This window comes from Pistacia vera, unplaced genomic scaffold, assembly GCF_008641045.1.
Source record: "Pistacia vera cultivar Batoury unplaced genomic scaffold, PisVer_v2 Contig548, whole genome shotgun sequence".
NCBI lineage: Eukaryota > Viridiplantae > Streptophyta > Magnoliopsida > Sapindales > Anacardiaceae > Pistacia > Pistacia vera.
In genome coordinates, this window is record NW_022196388.1 from 198,049 (window position 1) to 218,761 (window position 20,713).

The window sequence follows — 20,713 nt, forward strand, 5'->3', positions numbered from 1 at the left end:
AAATATCTTATCGTTAACAATAGTGAAAGTTTTAAATATATTATAATTTATGTAATCCTTTTAGCGCCTCCTGTGCCCTTCAAACACCAGGTGACATTAAAAAAGGAAAACTTATACATGTAGTTAACACTTTTGTGTTATATTGTACTGATCTTCTCCTATAATTCATAACTCTAATATAGCCACCCATCTCAGAAAAACCCACAAGAACCCAGCTATTATAACAGAACTATAAGACAGTTTTTCAGGTTTCACCTCAGTTACAGCATGTTTCCTAGACATGTATCGCATGAGCTCCTTTGTTAGTACCAATATGTTGTTATAAAAGCTGCAAAACCAGTAAACATCCATAGGGAAGCAACCCTTCCTATCAAAACGAGATCTGCCAGCATGGACTCATACTTGCTCACTAGCATTGGTAATCTCTGCTGAAAAGAACTGCTCCGCTCTATCAATGAAGTTACTAGGGAATCTATGATGCAACATTAAAGAACTTTCAATCGCCAGTGCATTGTGCTTCAGGGCTATATCTTCACAAGTTTTTGTTGTTTTGCTATCTTTCTGGTTTCTCATCTTGCCAACTCTTGTGCTGTTTCCTAGAGCACCGCCCTTTCCCAGAGAGAGTCTTGCGCTTCTAGCAGTGTAACGGCTGGATTTTAGAGGAACATCTCCTTGAGATTTTCTAAGTTCAGAACCCTGTTGATTAGAATCACTGGATTCATCTAGCACTGGGGAAGAAACATTTCTGCAGGATTTTAACAAGGAAAGTAGCATGTCCAGACTCAGTTCCTGCTGAACCACACCCTTGTTCTGCTCACAGCCATAACAGGCAGCAACTAGTGTGCCAGCCAAGGTAGGCATCAACTCAGGATCACTGAAAAACACAAATGGCAAATCGCATACCTGTTTTCTTCCAGGTCAATAATTAGATTCTACACGCATTACATCTTGAGATAAAAAAAAAAAAAACCTTCTCATTACAGATTTACTGACCTTGTGAAGTATGGTAGGACTTTTTCCCCACCGAAGAACGGCTTGGTTCCCAGAGTGAAACAACGCAAAATAACCAAGAAGCAAAAGTGACTCGTGCAAAAGCAGACCAACCTGAAACACATTGCGCAAAATGTAGACAAGCAGTCACCATTATCTGCTATAAATTCTCTCAGACTACTATGGTACAATTAATATGTAGGAATGTGCTCCATCCATCCAACCCAAGGAAGACACCTTGGAACTAGTAATAGTTAAGCATCCATTGTTTGTTGAAATAACTAGGTAGCTGATGCATGAACAGCCATTTAATAAATGGAATATAATACCTAAATTTCTATCCCCATTACTGGCTGCATGCATGCCTAAGTCTAGTGTATGTTGTCCACGCATTCAAAAATAGAGGCATGCACAAATTTACCTGATCATTAGCCACCTTCCATTTGTTAGTGCAATGAGACAGAAGGAAACTCATTAAGTGGAAAAACTCCATTTTCAGGTCCGGCCTAGCCTGAGAATGATTAACGGGATAAAATAGAACAGGTCAAGGAAGCACATGAAAACTTAAAGAAACAAATCACAAATTGGTGCAGAAGCCATTTTCGGAAATCACTGCCATGTAAAAAGCAATATGACAAGCGAAATTACTTACTAGCATTCTCTGCAAAAATATAATATCCAAAAGAGCCAAATTGTTGAGAACCTTCAGTACTCCAGTTGCCACCTCCTCAAAATTGGATGGAAGCGCATATGATGCCTGAAGAAAAATAATAACTTAGTAAGTTGAGCCAATAATGACAACTTAAGAAATTTGTGATTCCTAAATAGGCAGCCCCATGACAAAAACCAGCTCATACTTTTGAAGGCACTTTCAAGTATAAAAATTTATCAAAAAACATAATTTATCAAAGATATAAGCAATATGGTGAAGCCCTAACTATCCCACAATTACGCATCCCTTTTCAATTTAAGGGTGAAAATAAAAAGCAAAAATGGGAATGAAAATAGTAAGATATATTAACCAAGAAATGAACCCATACAAATGTATTTGCACTGCTGGACAATTTATACAGGTAAAGGAACAAAGACAAATAAATGAACAACACTGTCACATGCATGACCAAATTAAAAGACAAATTTGGAAATTGACTAATCTAACACAACGAAAAAATACAGGAAGCTGACAAGAAAAATATGATACATAACTGATTTATCAAATAATGAAGATATTTGTAGCTTGTGGCAAATTTACCTGTTCAGAAGACAACCTATTGTTAGCCTGCAGTAGCACAGATGTCAACAAAGAAGGAAGGCTCACTAATCCAGTTTCAGATATGGTAGAAAGAAGAAAAGCCATTGGTTGTTTCAAGCCAAACATATTTTCTTTCTTTTGCACTGCAACAATATTCACCAAGTTCTTCTCATCCTTCTCAAATAGAATTTTCTGTGATTCATCTCGAATGTCTGTCTTTTCCATGTTAGCTTTATTAAACAGGACTGAACCACCATTCATCTTCTTTTCTTCATCTCTGCCAACAGAACATGATTCAATTTTATTTACTTTAGATGACTCATCTAACAGACCATCCTCTGGTACATCTGCAAGACGTACAATCAGGTTACCATTTTCAACAGATGACAGCGGAGTACTATCTCCACAGGCGTTATTTACGGAGACATGTCCAGAATCAAGAGACACAGTGAGTTTCATTTCTGGACTTTCATTTTCCAAAACACTTTCAATAGGAGAAGCTTCCCAGTCAATGGAACTAATAATTCCAGGGCCGGATGTTAAGACCACCAACAGAGATATACTTAAGAGAATAGAGGAAGGAAAGGGAGAGCCTTCAACCTGAGGCCTGTCATAGAGAGCAAAAAGATCTCTTAGACGGTGGATAACTTGGTATGCAACCAATAGCTCTAGCAAGCCATCACGCATTTGGAGTTGTCTTTCGTCAGAGCTGATATGACCAATAATCATAGCAACAGTCCACAAAAATCCATCCAGTACTTCAGATACAGATTCAAAATTTTCAACTGATACTTTGCTGGATGGCAAGTTGGTGCTGCTAGGGACATTCAAAGATGCAGCAATCTTTATATAGTTCTCAAGTGCTGCCGACAGCATAGGGATGATTGGGGGCAAAAGATTTTGGGCAAGAAAATAACTTCTGTTCAATGGCACAGATAGTACAACCCTCAAAAGTTTCAAAAGGTGTATTGTCACCTGGCAAGCTTCAGGCTTTGACGTATGAGAAGCGGGAAGGGCAGAAGCAATAAAATCAAGCAGACCGGCTTGGCGTGAAGCCTGTAGCTCAGGGTCCTTCCCCTCCAGGAACTGATTCACAAAGAAATTTTGGGGGCAACGAATTAGATATTTAACAACCCCAACCTCTTTATAAAAAGAAATAGTCATGTCTATTTATTTTAAAATGCATTGACATGATAACAAGCTATTGACTGATCTCCTGCCAAAAGGAGAATTTGGTTTGTATTACTTATCACCCGATAATTTCTCAATCATGCATCAACATCAGTAATGATTCAAGAACTCATGCACAACTGCAAAAGTGGTAACTGATGCCAGCCCAAAATTCTCTCCCTAGCTAAGTGAAGGATGCACCAATCACAGGACTCACCATTCTTACTGAAAGAATATTAATATTTGGAAATTTACCCTCCTAGATAGTCAATGCAATTGCCATTTACAGTATTCATACAATATGCTCCGGGGTATCCTATTGGCTTTTTTGTTTAAAAGCTAAATAATTAACAAGAAAAATAAGACAATAAAGCCATATCTCAATAACACAGGATACGAAATAGCAGCCTATCTCTTCTTAGTAAAACTATGACAATTGGAAGAATTAACAGAACTTGGAGAAGAGATAGGACAAGAATAACAAGCCTCTTGATACAAATTCGTCAAAATTAAAAATTTGATAACATGTCTAACGGTGACCCAGTGATGTAAGAACACGATTTTAGATTCTTTAGACCTAAAAAGAAAAGAAAAATAGAGCTTTATCAAATATATTCAATTTGCACAATACTTGATGCAATAGAGAGAGAGAGAGAGAGAGAGAGAGATCACAATTCCACTTCTTCTGCATCTCTGTCCTCTCTCTCCATCCTAAACCTTATCTCTAAGTATGATCATACAGTATTTATTGGTATAATGGATATGATCATACAGTATTTATCAATAATTCCTTATATAGTGGTTTAACATAAATACCTTAATCATTTCGGCAGTTATTAAACCTATACTTGCCGCTCCTTTTCTTGCTTGCCTGAGTTTCTGAAGTTCTTGAAGCCACCTCCCAATCTTCGCCCTTGCGGTTGCCACTGCTGTTCTATATCCAATACCAGCATTTTCAGAAGCAACTGGTGGCTCAGGAAATTCATATTTCAGAGCCATAAGTTTTTGCCGAATTCTTTTAATCCTCCGCTTCAGCGAATGTTGCAATGCAACATTTCCTGTTGCAAGAGAAGAACCCCCTGAACCTGTAACAACATTTGATTGACAATCGTCACCATTGTTTATTGGAGTAGATTTGCCCTGACCCTCCTTATTAATAGATCTGCGAAGTAAAGGAGAAGACTGATCCCTGAAATCCATTGACGCCCTTTCCCGTATTTGCTCCAGGTAAAACTTGCGACGTTGTTCGCTTTCACTGAGTTTCTCAGCTAATTTCTGAGCCAGAAGTTCAGCTTCCTCTTGTTGGGCCTTGGCTCTTACCTCCTTCCTCCGGAGCTGTTCAATAGCCCTTGCCTCACGTGCTGCACTGGATGCTTTCCTTTCCTCTTCCCTTCTAACTTGAGCCTCTTCCTTTTTCCGCTGTGTCTCAGCAAGACGCTGTAACTTTTCAGCTTCAATGAGTTTTCTGCGTTCTAGAACAGCTTCCTCTCTAGCAATATCCTCTTTTTGTTTAGTTCTTAACACTTGAAGTTTTTCAGCTCTCCTCAATTCTGAATCATGAAGTTTCTGACGCAACATAAGTTTTTTTTTTTCTTCATTTAAGGAAGTAATGAAACGGACCTCATTAACTTTACTGCTTTCATCACCAGCTCTCCTCACAACCTGTGCTAGAAAAGCTTCATGTCGTAACTCACTGCGCTGGTGGCGAGCATACATACCTTCACGTAACTTCATATTGCGGACAGCTTGCCATTCATTAACACGGTTTAACTTTTCTGAAGTACGCTGCAGTTTTTGAACTCTTTCATTCTCCAATTCATTTCTGATCCTCATTGCTCGTGCATGTTTTTCTTCGGCTTCTTTTTTCAAATCCAAGGCAGTTTTCTTCTTCTTCTCGGGAGACATTAATTTATCACGCAAAATGCGTGCACGCTCGGCACTTTTCCTGCTTATGCCCGGTGAATGGGATATGCGAGAAGAGACACGGAAAGGAGAAGAAAGTATATCCTCCCAATTCCTCTTCTCCTTCCATGCATCCATAGATTTCCATGAAGGAGCATTTCTTTTTTCTTTTTCAGTAAGAGGAATGGGCCTCTTAAAGTGATCCGTAGGTTTGAGGGTTTTATCAGCGAGACTTTCTGTAAATATTTTCTCTTTCTTAGGCACTAGCTTCTCAGTTTCAGATCCGAGATGTTCTCTCTTACTTTTTGCAGAACCAGCAGCAGCAGAAGTGTCCTTAGTAGGTAGCCTAGATGAATTAAGATAGAAAGAAGATGGGTTCTGTGAAGGGTCATGACCATTTTGAAAGTTTACTCTGCTAGACCTGCGTAACTCAGAATTCCTCTTATCTCCATTAGAGTTACCTGGTGTTAGTTCTGTCTGTTTTCCTGAATTCATCACTGAATCTTTAGTACTGTGTATTAAATCACTTGTCCCAGCTGACTTTGTCAAGTTATTGTCAGACACATAATGGCCATTTGAACAATTGAGCCCCAGGGATTTTGCACCATTAACAGCATGCAAACTAGCTCTTTCCTGTTGAATTTTCCTAAAAGCCTCCAGAGATGATGACAGTATCTCTGCTTTGTGCGGTGAATTTGTCATTCTTCTAACCTGCAATTAGCACAAAGTAACTAACCTTTCCATATATATTGTCAATCATTTTATTATTATTAAACCAAATACACAGCATGTCCAAACCAAAGAAACAAGTAAATGACACATAAAATTGAATGCCATAAATAAGTGAAACCATGATGTTTTTTTCTGGGCAGATCCAAGGCAAAGACCACATTTTGTTAAGATAAAGTGGTGAGCATCCTTACCTCCCATGATAGTGCATGTGGCCTGCGATGTTCAGTCTTCAAAGTGATCGGTGCTCCATCCATTGAATGGGAAGAGGACTTCTTCACATTCTCAAACTCCTCCACTCTGGTAGTCAGGTCTTTAAAATCAGATGCAGCCTCTCCAAGAACAAGAATAGCCTCTTTCATCTGCTCTACGTCACATTCTAGTTCACAAAGAAGGTAAAGTTCATCCACAGCCCTATTCAGATTCTCAAAGAGAAAGCACCAAAGTCGTTGCCTAAACCTTTCTTTGCTTTCACTTGAATCATCTTCAATGAGGGGATTCATACTCTGGGCCTTTGACACATCATCATTCAAGGTAGCATTTGGAGAACTGAAACACTCAACAGCAGAAGCATTCAAAGATGATTCTCCAGAATTTTCATGTCCACTCTGTTCAGGAGCATCTGACTCAGTGTCTTGGGTTGTCACTGCTGCACTTGAACCCTCAGCTGCAACCGCTACTTGAGAAGCTTTTGGCTCACCAACCTTAGACAAAACAACAGGATGCTGAAGCTGCACCGCTTTCCCAGCGTCTTCACTGGATGGACTGCAATAACTTCTGCTATCATTATTTACAGGTTTTGTGTCTTTACTATGCATTTCCTTGGAGTTTGAAGCATCATCACAAGGATCCGTTGCTTTTTCTTCTGCAATCAGTACCCCTATATCTTCTGAAGATTCTTTATTTGCCACTTTACAGTTTTCCTCAATTATTTCATCCTTACAAGTCAACAAATTCCTCTTATCAAAAAAACTATCTACATTTACTGGTTTTGCTGTCAGTTGATTCTCTTGGAGGTTTATACAAGAAGTATTGCATGAAACTGAATCATGATTACTATCATGCTTTCTACAAGCCACCAAATTATCAGGTCTAATATCACCAAACTTGATTTCAGTTCCAACACTGTTTTCAGAATGCAGTACCAAAGCCTCATCCTCTAGATCACCCCATTTTATTTTCTGAACCACATCAAGCTTATCTGTTGGTGGAATTTTCTGCATATCTCTACTTCCACCATCAGATTCTGTGTCTAATAATGGAGGCGACTTAGAAGAATCACTATCTTGTTTAACCACACAGTTACCAAGGTAATTTGCACCCTTTTTATCTTCATTTAACAAGGCAGTAGAATTTCCAACACCACCTTGGGCATGTATACCAAAACTACCCCCTGCCTTTGGCTGTTGGGATCTGCGCTTACCATCCAAATTTCTACTTCTTTCATTTACTGATGGCTGACTACCCTGAAAATTAGAAGCATTTTTTCCTGACAATCCCCCAACCCAACTTTGTAGGGAAAACTTCGAACTACTTCTATGTTTCTGGACAAGAAATGAAAAATAATAACTTAAAAGCAAGTCGCTGACAATTATGCTGATTGCATCATAATGAAACTATTAAAGTATAATACAAGGTTGTCATTACAGTGCAACAATTTAAAGACTTACAAGAAAAAAAAAAAAGTATATGTGAATCCCCAACCATTATTGGTTAAAAAAAAGGGTTCTCAATAGGGAAGAATCCAAAATATCAAAAAATGTTTATCAATAGCATCATAGACACATTCCCCAAAAAACTCTAGAAGATAAAAATGTCTCAGAAGAATTTTCCTCAGAGACAAAATGCAACCTCAGGGAGAACAATAGGCGACCTCTAAAAGACACCCTAACAAATTTCAGAGACAATATTTCTAACTTATTCCGGGCTTATCTACTTTACACCAAAAATACAAAATGTTAAGGAGCCCGTAAGAATATACATTGTATTTTTTCACACTCAGCATATAAACTGATTTCCCCTTTAATTTTGTAGAAGGTTATTAACACAAAAATTGGTTCCTACAAAATGCCGAAAAGAGAATTGAATGGAATTTTAGCCTGATTTAGCTAATTACTAAATAACTAACCTTTTCCCCAATTACGGCAATTGAGAATAGTGAACATAATTTAGCATAACAGGAAACCAAATTAGAAAATGTGTGGATAGTGTCAAACAAAAGGACAATAAGTTTAAACCTTTTTCACTTCAAACCACCCTGAGCCTTGATCATCTACTGCTTCTCCTCCACTGGTCTCCATCAACAAAATTCAATATAATCCCTCGAATTTTCTTCCAAAAGGTTAACCAAAAACTAATTTACAACAATCGACCTATTAAATTCAGCATCAAAAACCCTAAATTTACAACAGTAGAGGAACCAAAATTCCTTTGTTTTGCACATCAAAATGCAAACTTTACTAATCATACACGATCAGAATGATCAAAATCGAACTGGGTATCGATGAAAATCAAAATCTTCAAGTTACAAAAGAAGTGAAAAGATTAAAAATTAAAAAAAGTATGAAATTTATTTCCTTAATTGGAGCTAAATTAGACCAAAATGACAGCTCAAAATGGAAAATTAAATTCCATGGAAATGTAATTGAAAGGGAATTGATCGAAAAATTAAAAATTTAGAGAAGAATTTAGGTGTCAGAATTTCTTCTAAGAAATTTTTTTTTTTTTTTTTAATTTAATTTGGGGAAGGAGAAAGAAGAGGGGGGAAGTGGAAGAAGAGAGGCTTTATAGTTTAGAGGGGAAGAAAGAATATTGTCATAATTAAGAAACTACTGTATTACTAATATGTCCTTGCTTTTTCTGTTATTGACATTTGTATCCCCATTTGCAAATTAAATAAAAAGTGGATGTGTTTGTTCGGAGATAATCCAGGTAATCTCATCTTATATTACTTGATTATCATGTTTGGTTGTTAAGTAATATAAGATTCAGTAATCTTCTAAAACCAATAGTAATTATTATTGGTTATATAGGGGGCGTTTGGATTATATAATGAGAGCGTTTAGTTTAGGGAATGTTGGATTACTGGGAATGTTAGATTGCTAGAATCTTATATTACCTTGATGAAGATTACTGAGAATCTTTAGGAAAATGTGTTTAGTTAATTGGTGGATATGTTATATTAATATGTTTGGTTAGGGGGAATAAATTGATAGTTATGTTATTTAAATTACTAAATTGTCCCCTTTTTAAATATTAATATAATTTATTATTAATTTTTTTTAATTTCTTTTTACCCCCAATATTTTAGATTTAGCTAAAACAACCCCGCTTATATAAAACAACCCCACCCCTGCTACCACTGCAAACCACCGCCGGAAGTCTCTGAAAGTCGCCATGAGTAGCTCATCGTGACCACAAGGCTCCAATATGACCTTTTCTAGCCATATTGAAGCCTCCTAAAGCCTCCCACCGAATCTCGGTCTTTTAAGGGACTCTAACAACTTTCCGACGGCGGTCTGTGGTGGTTGGCCCGCTGTCAGCGGTGGTGGCTGGGTGACAGTGGTGGTCTGTAATTTGTTTTAAATATAAGGGCATTATTGTCTAAAAATTTAATTAAACAGAGGTAAAATTGAAAGGGTATATTAATGTAAATTTATTTTAAAATAGGGCATTATTGTCCAAAATTTTTATTAATAAGGGATATAATTATAACAAAAATAAGATTACCTTGGTAATCTTATAATACCTAAGAAAATTGAGGTAATTAGATTACCTCCAATATTATTAACAGTAACAACTATTGGTAATGCAAGATTACCGAAATCTTATATTACTTGACAACCAAACATGATAATCAAATAATATAAGATGACATAACTCCAATAATCTTCCATTACCTCCAACCAGACGCCCCCAATGTTTTATTGTAAGGGGATGTTATATTAACGGAAAGATAGATCATCTTGAATATTATTGGGAATGTTTGGAAAATGTGTTTGGTTGGTTCGAATAAATTGGTGAATAATATATTTGGTTGGAAGGATAAATAGGTGGATATGTTATATAGATTACTAAATTGCCCTCATTTTTCAAATATTAATATAATATTATTTTTTATTATTTTTTAAACCATTTTTTAACCCCTTACATTTGAAATTTTGCTAAAACACCCCAGCCATATAAAACTTTAATTTATAGCAAAGTCACCCCCCCCCCCCCCAAGCCACTGCCCGTAGCCAGCCAGCCACCACCGTCGGCAGTCAACGGAATGGCGCACGACTGGCTGTGTATGGCCAGCCATGCACCGACAAATCCATTTTTGGCCATGGATCACAAATTCACATCTTTTGGTTATAAAACGACTATAGAAACAACCAAATCTAACCGTTTCCGATAATGGATCACAGATTTGGCCGTTTTCGACCGAAGAAGGCCTTACTAGCGCACAACCGACCATATCACACCAGTCGTCCACCATTATGGTGACTGACGCCAGCAGTCGGCGGTGGTGAGTACCGATCGACGGTGGTCTTGGATGACTGAGAGTATTTTGTTAACTTTTAAACTTTTTTGTGGTTGGGGTGTTTTAGGTAATTTCTCAAATGTAGGGGGGTTGGGTAATTGTTATTCGGTAGACATTTAAGCGTAATTATGTTCGAAATGGTATTTAATTAAAGGCAGCATAAGTATAAAAATCATATTACCTGGTAATCTTTTAATCCCAAAGGTGGGGGAGAGTATTGGATTACCCCCTACATTACCAACAATAAACACTATTTGCAATCAAAGATGTCCGTAATGTTTTATTACTAGCAAATCAAACACCAGAATCTTACAAAATAAACGAAGATTACCCTCGTTATCTTATATGCCCCCAATCTAAACGCACTCATAAGAGTTAATTTGATTACCTCTATTTTCCTATGTATTTTAAGATTACTTAGTAATCTCATTTTTGTTATAATTTTACTCCTTATTAATCAAATTTTAAGACAATAATGCCCTTCTTATCTGAATAATTTACAATAAATTTATGGACAATTTTAGCCTTATACTCAAGATTTTTAAGACAAAATTACCCTTGTACTTCAACCAAATTACCCAAGACCACAGTCATCCCTAGCCACCCAAGAGGACTGCCGGCCGTCGGCAGTCACCGGAACAATACATGGTTGGTTGGATCTAACTGACTGTGCACCGATAAGGCCTTTTCCGGCCATGGATCAAGATATGTGATCCATGGTCGGAAATGACCTTAACAACGCACGTCCAACCAAATATGGCTAGTCGTGCACCATTCAGGCGATTGTTGACGGCGGCCAGTGGCCAGCAGTCTTGGGAAGGTGGCTAGGGTGTTTTTGTTAAGATTTAAACTTTTTTTGTTGCTGGGGTGTTTTTGCTGAATCTAAAATGTTGGTGGTTAAAAGAAATTATTCAAAAATTAATAATAAAAATATATTATATTAATATTTAAAAAGCGGACAATTTAGTAATTTACATAACATACCCACCAATTTATTCCTTCCAACCAAACATATTAATATAATATACCCACCAAGTTTTTTCTAATCAACCAAACACATTTCCCTAAACATTCTCAATTATTTGAAGGTAATCTATTTTTTCATTAATATAACATTTTGAACCAAACGCACCCTAAAAGTTTAATTAACCAAATGCACCCTAAGGGTTAATTGCTACATGGAGGTTTGGTGAGAAAAACATCTCTCCCCCCCCTATTTTTTGAGAAAATAACTCCACCACCCCCAAATGACATTTTTGTCAATTAAACATAGTGACTTTAGGGATAAAAATTCTAGTTAACAAATGCACATTAAATGATAGTTAATGATATGTCAATTCAAGAATACGCTACATCACTTTATATGAATTATTATATATAATTTTTGTAAGTGTAGTATTATTTTATATATGGTTTATGGTTTTCTACTTGATACATTTAACAAACAGAATTTCCATTTGAGGGTGACAATGTTAGTTTGATAGTTTCTCAAAACTGAAAAAAAAAAAAAATTTATACTAAACCTCATAGGTGACAATGTGATTAACCTTAAAAATAATATTATGCCTCGTATAACAAGTTCGCAGTTTAATGTAACGCTATAATAATATTATTAAAATTGTAAAATGAATCTTTGAGAATCATATACTCAATATAATTTTATAACGTGAAATAATTTTTATAACCACGAATAATGAATTCGTAAATCAACATTGATCTCTATTTTTAAGGATGAATTTGTAAGTATTAATGATAAAAATTTGATTTATAACAAAAAGTTTATTTTTACAAATTTTTAGAATTCAACCATACAAATATAACAATTATATCCATAAATCTTCCTAATTGTGATACTGACTCAATTTAACATTAATATTTTTATTAGGTGTGGCTTTAAAATCATTTTTTTTTTTTATGATTAAATGTATTCAGACTAACTTACACGCACCTCAAGTAATATTTCAGGACTCTAGAACTACTAGTCGGGTAAAAATTTCAGTGACTATTCCTATTAACAACTGAAGAGGGATTCAAACTCAGGACCTTTTGAGTAATACATTCAAGTATTTCTATTGAACCACTTGATCACCCTTTATAGTTTGCAAATATAGCATAAAATATTTCTAATAATTTATTAAATATATAAAAAGCTTAAAAGTAATTAAAGGATTAAGTAAATATCAAAGTTTGATTAGGAAAGTAATGGATATTAAATGTAAATAAAGAAAGGGAAAAAGGTAAATGATATTTGCAGCTAACTTTTAAGCTGTCAAAAAAAAGCATTTAAAAAGTTGGATCAAAAGGAAATGTGTCCAAACAAAAAATTACAATATAATATATGATGATGAGCTGTTGTTTCAAAGATAGGTGAGATTTTTTTTTTTTTTTTTTAAATGATTATTCGATCAGCTTACACTTAATTCAAGTTTACAACTAACCTTTTGAGATTTTTAAACCGGTAGGATCAGAACTCCATTGGTACTCCTATTAGTACTCGATGAGGAATTTGAAATTAGAACCTCTTGAGTAATATATTTAATAGTCTCTATCAAACCATTTGACTACCCGGAGATAGTTTTGGTACAATTTCATTCTTTTTATTTTTTATCTTTTGGGATAATCACATGCCCCATCACTCTTTAATATAACATTAGTTCAACCGTAAATTTCATATATAAATTAATTATAATTTTTAAACCAAATCCATTTTTATAAACTATGAACAATGGATTTGGTTTATGCCCCATCTAACATTGAATAATCAAATATAATAAAACTTAATGAATTAATTTAATCTTTAAATAAACTAAAAAAATAATTTTTGAGTAGGCTAATCCTCAAGGTAGGCCATTAGTGTTGACTAATCTTGACAAAGTTTGTCTTCATTTATGCACTTAAATACTAATCATTGACCACTTATTTAAATCAAAATGGTTAACTAAACTTTTCACATTTAACACTTGTTAAATACCAATAAAGCAATACTACATATACAACCCAATTTCATAAAATTTTTCTCATAACCCTGACGTGATAATTCGTAATTGATCAGTTCGTAAATAGGTCTCGTCTACCTAATTGCGAGCTGCTATATCTGGGTTATGAAAAAAAAATTATAAGATTAAGTTGTGAACTAATATTTATTGATACATGCAATATAACAAGCCCATGCTTACATGTTAAAATCTCATTGGAAAAAAAAAAAATGTATTATCATTAATTCATTATCTTATAAAATTGATTATGTCAATGGTACTAAAAAAAAAAAAAAAACAATGATTTGTTTAGTTTTAACGTGTACTCTAATAAAACACATTAAAATGTTCAATATTTTAATTAATTTATTATTTATAATGAATGTAATTATTTACGATTTTGGTTTACAAATTGTACTGTAACACTTTTGACTTGTATTGTTGGATTCTTATTTTTAATCCACTTATAATCGGGTTCAAAACACTTCCTTCTAAACTCGAACATATGACATAATTTCAACTGTTATTCCTAATTCGTTTTTCAGAATGAAGTATTGGTTGAAGTTGAGATATTTTTATACGTATAGATATAAATTTATCATTTTAAAAAACTGTCAGAATCATTGAAAAATAAACTCCCAAATACATGTTAAGTGTTTTAAAAACTGCTACTAAAAACTTTTTAAAACCACTACGATAATTTATCTTCATAACTTTTACCATAAAACCCTAAAACAGACCCTAAAGGTTTAGGGATGCATTCCGAGTCCTCCTCTTCATAGTAGGATGATATATTAATGGCCAAGTTAGAAATCTTCATGATATCAATTATCAATAATATGAAAATGAATTGTGAAGTGATGGAAGAAAAATCATAAAGGTGAATTGAGAAAAGGACAATCTTGAAAGTTGGCACCCACAAGGCCACAACAAGCAAAACCTGAATTCAGAAAAGTGAAAATTGTTGAAGGCATAACTTGAAGTTGAAGATAAAACATACCTGTTTAAAACAACTTCAAATACCAGCAACCCTTAAAACATCAATGTACACACGTCCACACCTTTTCCATAATACAATTTTTTTTATTAAACTTTTCTCGATGAAGATACTTAACTGATTTACTCAACTAACCCCACAAAAAGTTTGATGCTTTCGCTAAATTTATATGCATTTTTACCCAAAACCGACAAATCTATGACTCATCCATTTCAACACCCATATGCAGTGCCTGTCTTGTCTTTTGATGTGACTGGTGTCTTCAATGCCAAGATAAGGTGAGAAATAGCTCCCCTTCTGGTTAACTAAACCACGTTCCTTTTTGGTTTGGTTTACGTGAAATAAGTGGGATACTTGCGGCTGGATTGAGCTTCTGTTTTGTTGTTCATTTTAAACTTTCTGTGTTTGAGGTTAGTTCTCATCTGGGTTGGTCTTGTTTTTGTGAATTTTGTTGTGGATGGCTTTAGATTTGTGTGTGTACTGGGTTTTATGGAATGAGTTTTTTAAGCTAGAGCTTTCCATATTGTAATGCAAAGTTGTGAAATTGTGAATATGGTTTCTGTATTACTAGTTTGTTCTTGATTTTTCTTGATTTGGGGTTTGAGTGGCTTCGAGTTCATACTGAAAACGACCGTAGTAGGTGAGTTGGTAGTGTTTGATAGATGAGAATGAGAACCATCGGATAATGGATTAGATAGAAGAACCTCATCATGAACTGGCTTCCTCATCCTACATCTCGAACTGTGTATCAATGATATTGGTGATCTGTTGTGTATAGTTTTACTTCACAACTCTTTCTTTCTTGCGCTGCATTTTGCTTTATATTCTGGGATAACGATTCCTAGATTCGTGGGCTATAACTAGAGGATTTTGAGTTTAGAGAATTTACCCAGTTTTACTTATTCTATATAAGTATCAGTGTGCTGGTTTATATTTCCATCTGGGGACCTTGTTTTGATACTTTTCATTCGGTTTCTCTTGTGACATTATATTTTGGGATTACAATTTTTAGATATTCATGCTAGATTCATAAGCTATATAACACACAGATTTGAGTTGAGAGAAATGATCCTGTTGTACTTATTCTCTTTCAATATTTAAGTGCTGAATTTATATTTTGATCAGGGGACCCCCTTTTATTAAATTTTTCGTTTGGTTTCTACTGAAAAATTGTAACAATCTTTGTGTGGAGTTGTTTTTGCTTCTGGTGATTGCAGCAAACTTAGAGACATCAACTTTCTTCCATTAAATCGCTTTTCAAGTTTTAAGATTTCAATTCCATTTCTCTGGTTTAGGAGAGTTCTTATCGTTTTAAATGACCAAATATTTCAATCATAGAAGAAAAATATTTCAGTACCTTATAGTTTAAATTTTATTTGATATATACCTGTTCAATTTGTGGCATACGCGTTTTGGCATTTGTTCTACTTTTCTGTTCTTTTCAAAGATATTTAAACTCAATGTTGGCTTTTGATTACTTTCATGTTCATAATAACAAGAAAGGATGAAAGTTAAGTTCTGCTGTTTGGTGACAAATGGGCATGGCAAACTCTATTTCCTTATGCTATGCAGTGAGCTTGACATTGCTTACTGTCATTCCTTCTTTGACAAACATGGACTAACAGCACAAGATCTTTTAGAAGAGCTTCCTCTAATTTATTTTTCTTATTTGCTTGCAGTTCATGTGAATACTTGAGTTGCTGGTGAGACTGCTTTGACAGATTTACCATGAGGATCTTCCTCTCTTTTTTCTTTCTGTTTTCTCTCCCTGCAATTTTGGCTCAAGAAGTGACACATCCTACAATCTTAGTTGATGGAACTACAACAATTGCCATGAATGATGAAAATTTTATCTGTGCTACTTTAGATTGGTGGCCTCATGATAAGTGTAACTATGATCAATGTCCGTGGCATTATACATCTGCCATAAATTTGGTGAGGCCTTGGAAAACTATACCTCTTTTTGAGATAAAATTTAGCTTTCTTGTGATTATTTGCACAGTTTTTAAAATTTTGAGGATAATAGCTCAATGGAATTTGTTTCTTTCAGGACTTATCTCATCCATTGCTAACCAAAGCTTTCCAAGGTATATTTCTGCCATCTAGAAAATAAAATGCTGTTGCCATGGTAATCTAGTATAGTTTAAGTTTGATGAGTAAACTATCTTGTTAAATTTAATTGGCATCTTGATGAATAGTTTTATCTGGGGACTTGATATGACCTTTTAAACATTGGTGGTATGACAGCTTTCAAGAGTTTGAGGATAAGACTTGGAGGTTCATTGCAAGACCAAGTGTTGTATGATGTTGGAGATTTGAAGGCTCCTTGCCATCCATTCAGAAAGATGAAAGATGGACTGTTTGGGTTTTCAAAGGGATGTTTACATATGGATAGGTGGGATAAGCTGAACCATCTATTTAATTCAACAGGGTAAGTTATGAAGCATTTTCTTTTATAATCATATGTCAATCTGTATTATCCATAAGCAAATTCTGATGTTTACATGCCAAGGTGCTTTACATAGGCTAGTGATGTTGATAGTGTACGATTAACTGTCCTGTTGGTGGCACTAGGGTTTGTCTAAATATGGTAATATTTATATTATTAAGCTCAAACCATGACTATTCTAATGTACTTGATAAATTTGGAAGATTTTTTTATTAAAAACCTTTCTCTTTCAAGTTTTTTTACTTTTATTCAAATGTGCATTGCCAAATCTGCTTCTGTTTAAGCTTCTTTGAAGTGAAAAACTCTATTTTGAATCTGATCTTGTTTTTCCTGAATAAAATTTTGGACAAAAATCCTTCTTTCAGCACTTTATGGTGCTTGCTCTCCATTCTATTTTCTTATCACATCAAATATTTGATTCTGAATTAAAATCCATCATCTGGATTTTATTTTATCTTTTGTTGCTTTTCCTTTATGTTATGCCAATTTAATTTTTTCAGTTTATGTTAAATTTTCATGTTTGTACCCACAATGCTTCTGCTGTGATTGTTTGTTTAATCTTAAATTTTCAGGGCCATAGTAACATTTGGCTTGAATGCACTGTATGGGAGGCATCAAATTAAGAAGGGTGTTTGGGGAGGAGCTTGGGATCCTAGCAATGCTCGTGATTTTATGAAATATACTATTTCGAAGGGATACCATATTGACTCATGGGAATTTGGTATTTAACGTGGTTAAGACAAAGCACACCTGGTTTTTTCATTTTGCTTTTATTTCCTTATGACCTCTTTTCTTGCTTTCTTGTTACAGGTAATGAGTTGAGTGGAAGCGGTGTTGGTGCAAGTGTTGATGCTGAACTATATGGGAAAGACTTGATCAACCTTAAGAATATTGTCAGTATTCTATACAGAGACTCGTCCTTGAAACCATTGCTTGTGGCACCTGGAGGATTCTTTGAGGAAAGGTGGTTCTCTAAGCTTCTCCAGGTCTCAGGTTCAGGTGTAGTTAATACTGTGACTCATCATATATACAATTTGGGTGCAGGTGAGCTAGCATGGTAGTGAGTTATTTCCTTTTTTGTTTTACACATTTGATATATAAACATACTGCTTGCGTGCTATTTGCGGAAATATCATGTATTAACTGGTCTTATATATGCTAGAAAACTAATTTTGCTAGTGCAAAAACTATTATTGTTGAATCATCACCTATGAGCTTAATCTTTTATGCCAAATGGTCTGTGTTTGAATCCTTCTGTTGTGTTAACTAAGATATAATAAGTTGTGTTTGGATTCTGTCGAAACTCTTATCTTTTGCTTTATATTAATGTGGTTGCTGAGACTTAAGCCTGATACCTGACACGGCAAACACAAAAAAGAAAATGTTTTTCTTCATTTTTTTGGTTTAGTTTATTATTTCTTCCCTATAGGTAAATCATATATGTTAAATTTGAAAATGAGAATTTCCGATGAATGGATAACATTTCAGAACCTCTAGTTTCTATTTTTTTAATTCTGAAAAATCCAAGAATTGTCAAGATGTAAACATGTACACTTGGATGTCTCTATTTATTGTTCCTCTCTCCGTTTTCAGGTGCTGATCCCAATCTTGTGAGTAAGATACTGGACCCCCATCACTTAAGCCGTATATCAGAAACATTCAGCAATCTTAAACAAACTATTGAAAAAAATGGCCCTTGGGCTTCTGCATGGGTTGGAGAATCTGGCGGGGCCTATAACAGTGGTGGTCGTCTTGTGTCTAACACATTTGTGAACAGCTTTTGGTAACATCGGTGGCCTGATGGCTTTCATTATTTTTCATCATTGTAGCTAATGTTTCTTATCATAGTGAAAGACAAATTTATGTTTTGAGCCAATCATTTATTTATAACTAATATTAGCACAAATCTTATTTGGTTTCCATATTTTCTCAGGTACTTAGATCAGCTTGGAATGGCTTCCAAGTACAATACTAAAGTATATTGTAGGCAGACTTTAATTGGTGGGAACTACGGTCTACTCAATACAACCACATTTGTCCCCAACCCTGATTATTACAGGCAAGAACATGAAATTTGAGGTTTTCAGGAACTTGACGAGAAAAAGTTATTGCAGCAATTTATATGTTATTTTATGCTAATTTATCTAACCAGAGTTCTTTATTTTGTTGGATATATGGTTAATAAACAGTGCCCTGCTATGGCATCGACTTATGGGAAAAGGTGTTCTAGCTGTTGCTACTGATGCCTCTTCATATCTACGAGCTTATGCCCACTGTTCAAAGGGGAGAGTAAGGCTCTTCTTTTATTTAATTTTACTACAGCTTGTTGGTTAGGGGAGAATATTGGGGCAATGTAGGGGTTAAAACTATTAGGGCATCAGTGATATTTAAATTTTCAGAGCATGAGGTATCAGATAATAAGATCTTCATGGAAGCAACTGGATTTAAAGTTTGGGCATATTCATACCCAAATTTTGTTAGATTTTAACTATTGCATTTGCATACAATAGTTTACTACAATTTCAGGTAACCATACTATGTGTCACGTCCCATATTGCTGGCTCTAAAACCTGCCCCTGAAAAAGAACATTACATTTTTGAGTAATACTACATATACATCATTTTTATATAACATTTCCCATACAACATTATGTGGCAAGATATGATTAGCTAATTTAAAGTTAAAATTAAACTTTCACCCAATCATATCTTGTCACGTAATGTTGTATGGAAAATGTTGTATAAAAATGATGTATGTGTAGTATTATTCTACATTTTTTTACATGTTTCCATTTCAACTAACCATATTATGTGTCACGTCCCACATCGCTAGCTCTAAAACCTGCTCCTGAAAAGAACATTACATTTTTTTTAACGGAACTTCTGAAGCCCCTCTATCGGAGCCAGATTTTGATCCTGGGACCTGTGGGTTATGCTACCACGCTTCCGCTGCGCCACTCTGAACATTATATTTAGGGCCTGTATTACTCAATTAAAATATCTGATATAGATTGATCTTAATTCACAACCTCTTGACTATTCTATTTTTTTTGTTGCAGGAGGGAATAACTGTTCTCCTGATCAATTTAAGTAATCAGACTGAGTACACGGCCTCCGTTCAAAATAGTATGAACATGAAATTGGTTGTGGGGGGTAAAGACATCAATAGGGAAAGTTCATTGATGCGAAGTCTTAAGAAAACAGTTTCGTGGGTTGGTGGCAAATCATCCGAAGAACCATTATTCAGAGAGGAGTACCATTTAACTCCAAAAGACGGGTACCTCAAAAGCCAGACAATGGTTCTAAATGGAATTCCACTAGAGCTGACCAAGGATGGAGGCATCCCAAGATTGAATCCAGTTCGTGTTCATGTAAATTCACCAATATATATTGCTCCTTTATCAATTGCATTCATAGTATTCCCGAACTTTGACGCTCCAACTTGCCTACGAGAATGACAATATATTGTTTGTTGCACTCTCCTCGAAAGAAAGAAAGAAATAAGGAGAGGGAACAGTAGTAACAAGTCCAGCTTCTTGGTTAAGAAGATTTTTAAGTCTATGGTATTGTAGTTTTGAGCAATTGTATCTATAATTGTGTAATAATAGTTTGTCTTTGTAGTTATAAGACGCATATTATAATCGCACATTACAGATTATGATAATAGAGATTTTCTTTAGATCTGATTCACATGGAATATTACAACTGTAATTTAAAACAGTTG

At 34.9% G+C, this 20,713-nt stretch overlaps 2 protein-coding genes across 3 annotated transcripts; one reads left to right on the plus strand and one right to left on the minus strand.

Moving 5' to 3' along the window:
* Positions 1-12: 12 nt before the first annotated feature.
* Positions 13-8,705, minus strand: LOC116107762. The gene is made up of 8 exons (XM_031394057.1): positions 8,281-8,705; positions 6,238-7,587; positions 4,229-6,025; positions 2,243-3,328; positions 1,643-1,747; positions 1,412-1,501; positions 994-1,104; positions 13-903 (listed from the first exon to the last, which is right to left on the minus strand). Exons 1-8 carry the CDS (start codon positions 8,341-8,343, stop codon positions 397-399), a joined length of 5,109 nt encoding a protein of 1,702 aa, XP_031249917.1. The 5' UTR covers positions 8,344-8,705; the 3' UTR covers positions 13-396.
* A 5,965-nt stretch (positions 8,706-14,670) lies between these two features.
* LOC116107765 (heparanase-like protein 2) lies at positions 14,671-20,506 on the plus strand. Of its 2 annotated transcripts, none has more exons than XM_031394061.1 (10): positions 14,671-14,818; positions 16,220-16,475; positions 16,591-16,627; positions 16,788-16,971; positions 17,562-17,710; positions 17,800-18,033; positions 18,583-18,772; positions 18,923-19,048; positions 19,179-19,278; positions 20,049-20,506. In XM_031394061.1, the coding sequence occupies exons 2-10, from the start codon at positions 16,269-16,271 to the stop codon at positions 20,445-20,447; spliced, it is 1,626 nt and encodes a 541-aa protein (XP_031249921.1). In that variant the 5' UTR covers positions 14,671-14,818; positions 16,220-16,268; the 3' UTR covers positions 20,448-20,506. The 2 variants fall into 2 exon arrangements, with proteins under 2 accessions (XP_031249921.1, XP_031249920.1); XM_031394060.1 differs by having other exon boundaries at positions 14,813-14,950.
* The last annotated feature ends 207 nt before the right edge of the window (positions 20,507-20,713 follow it).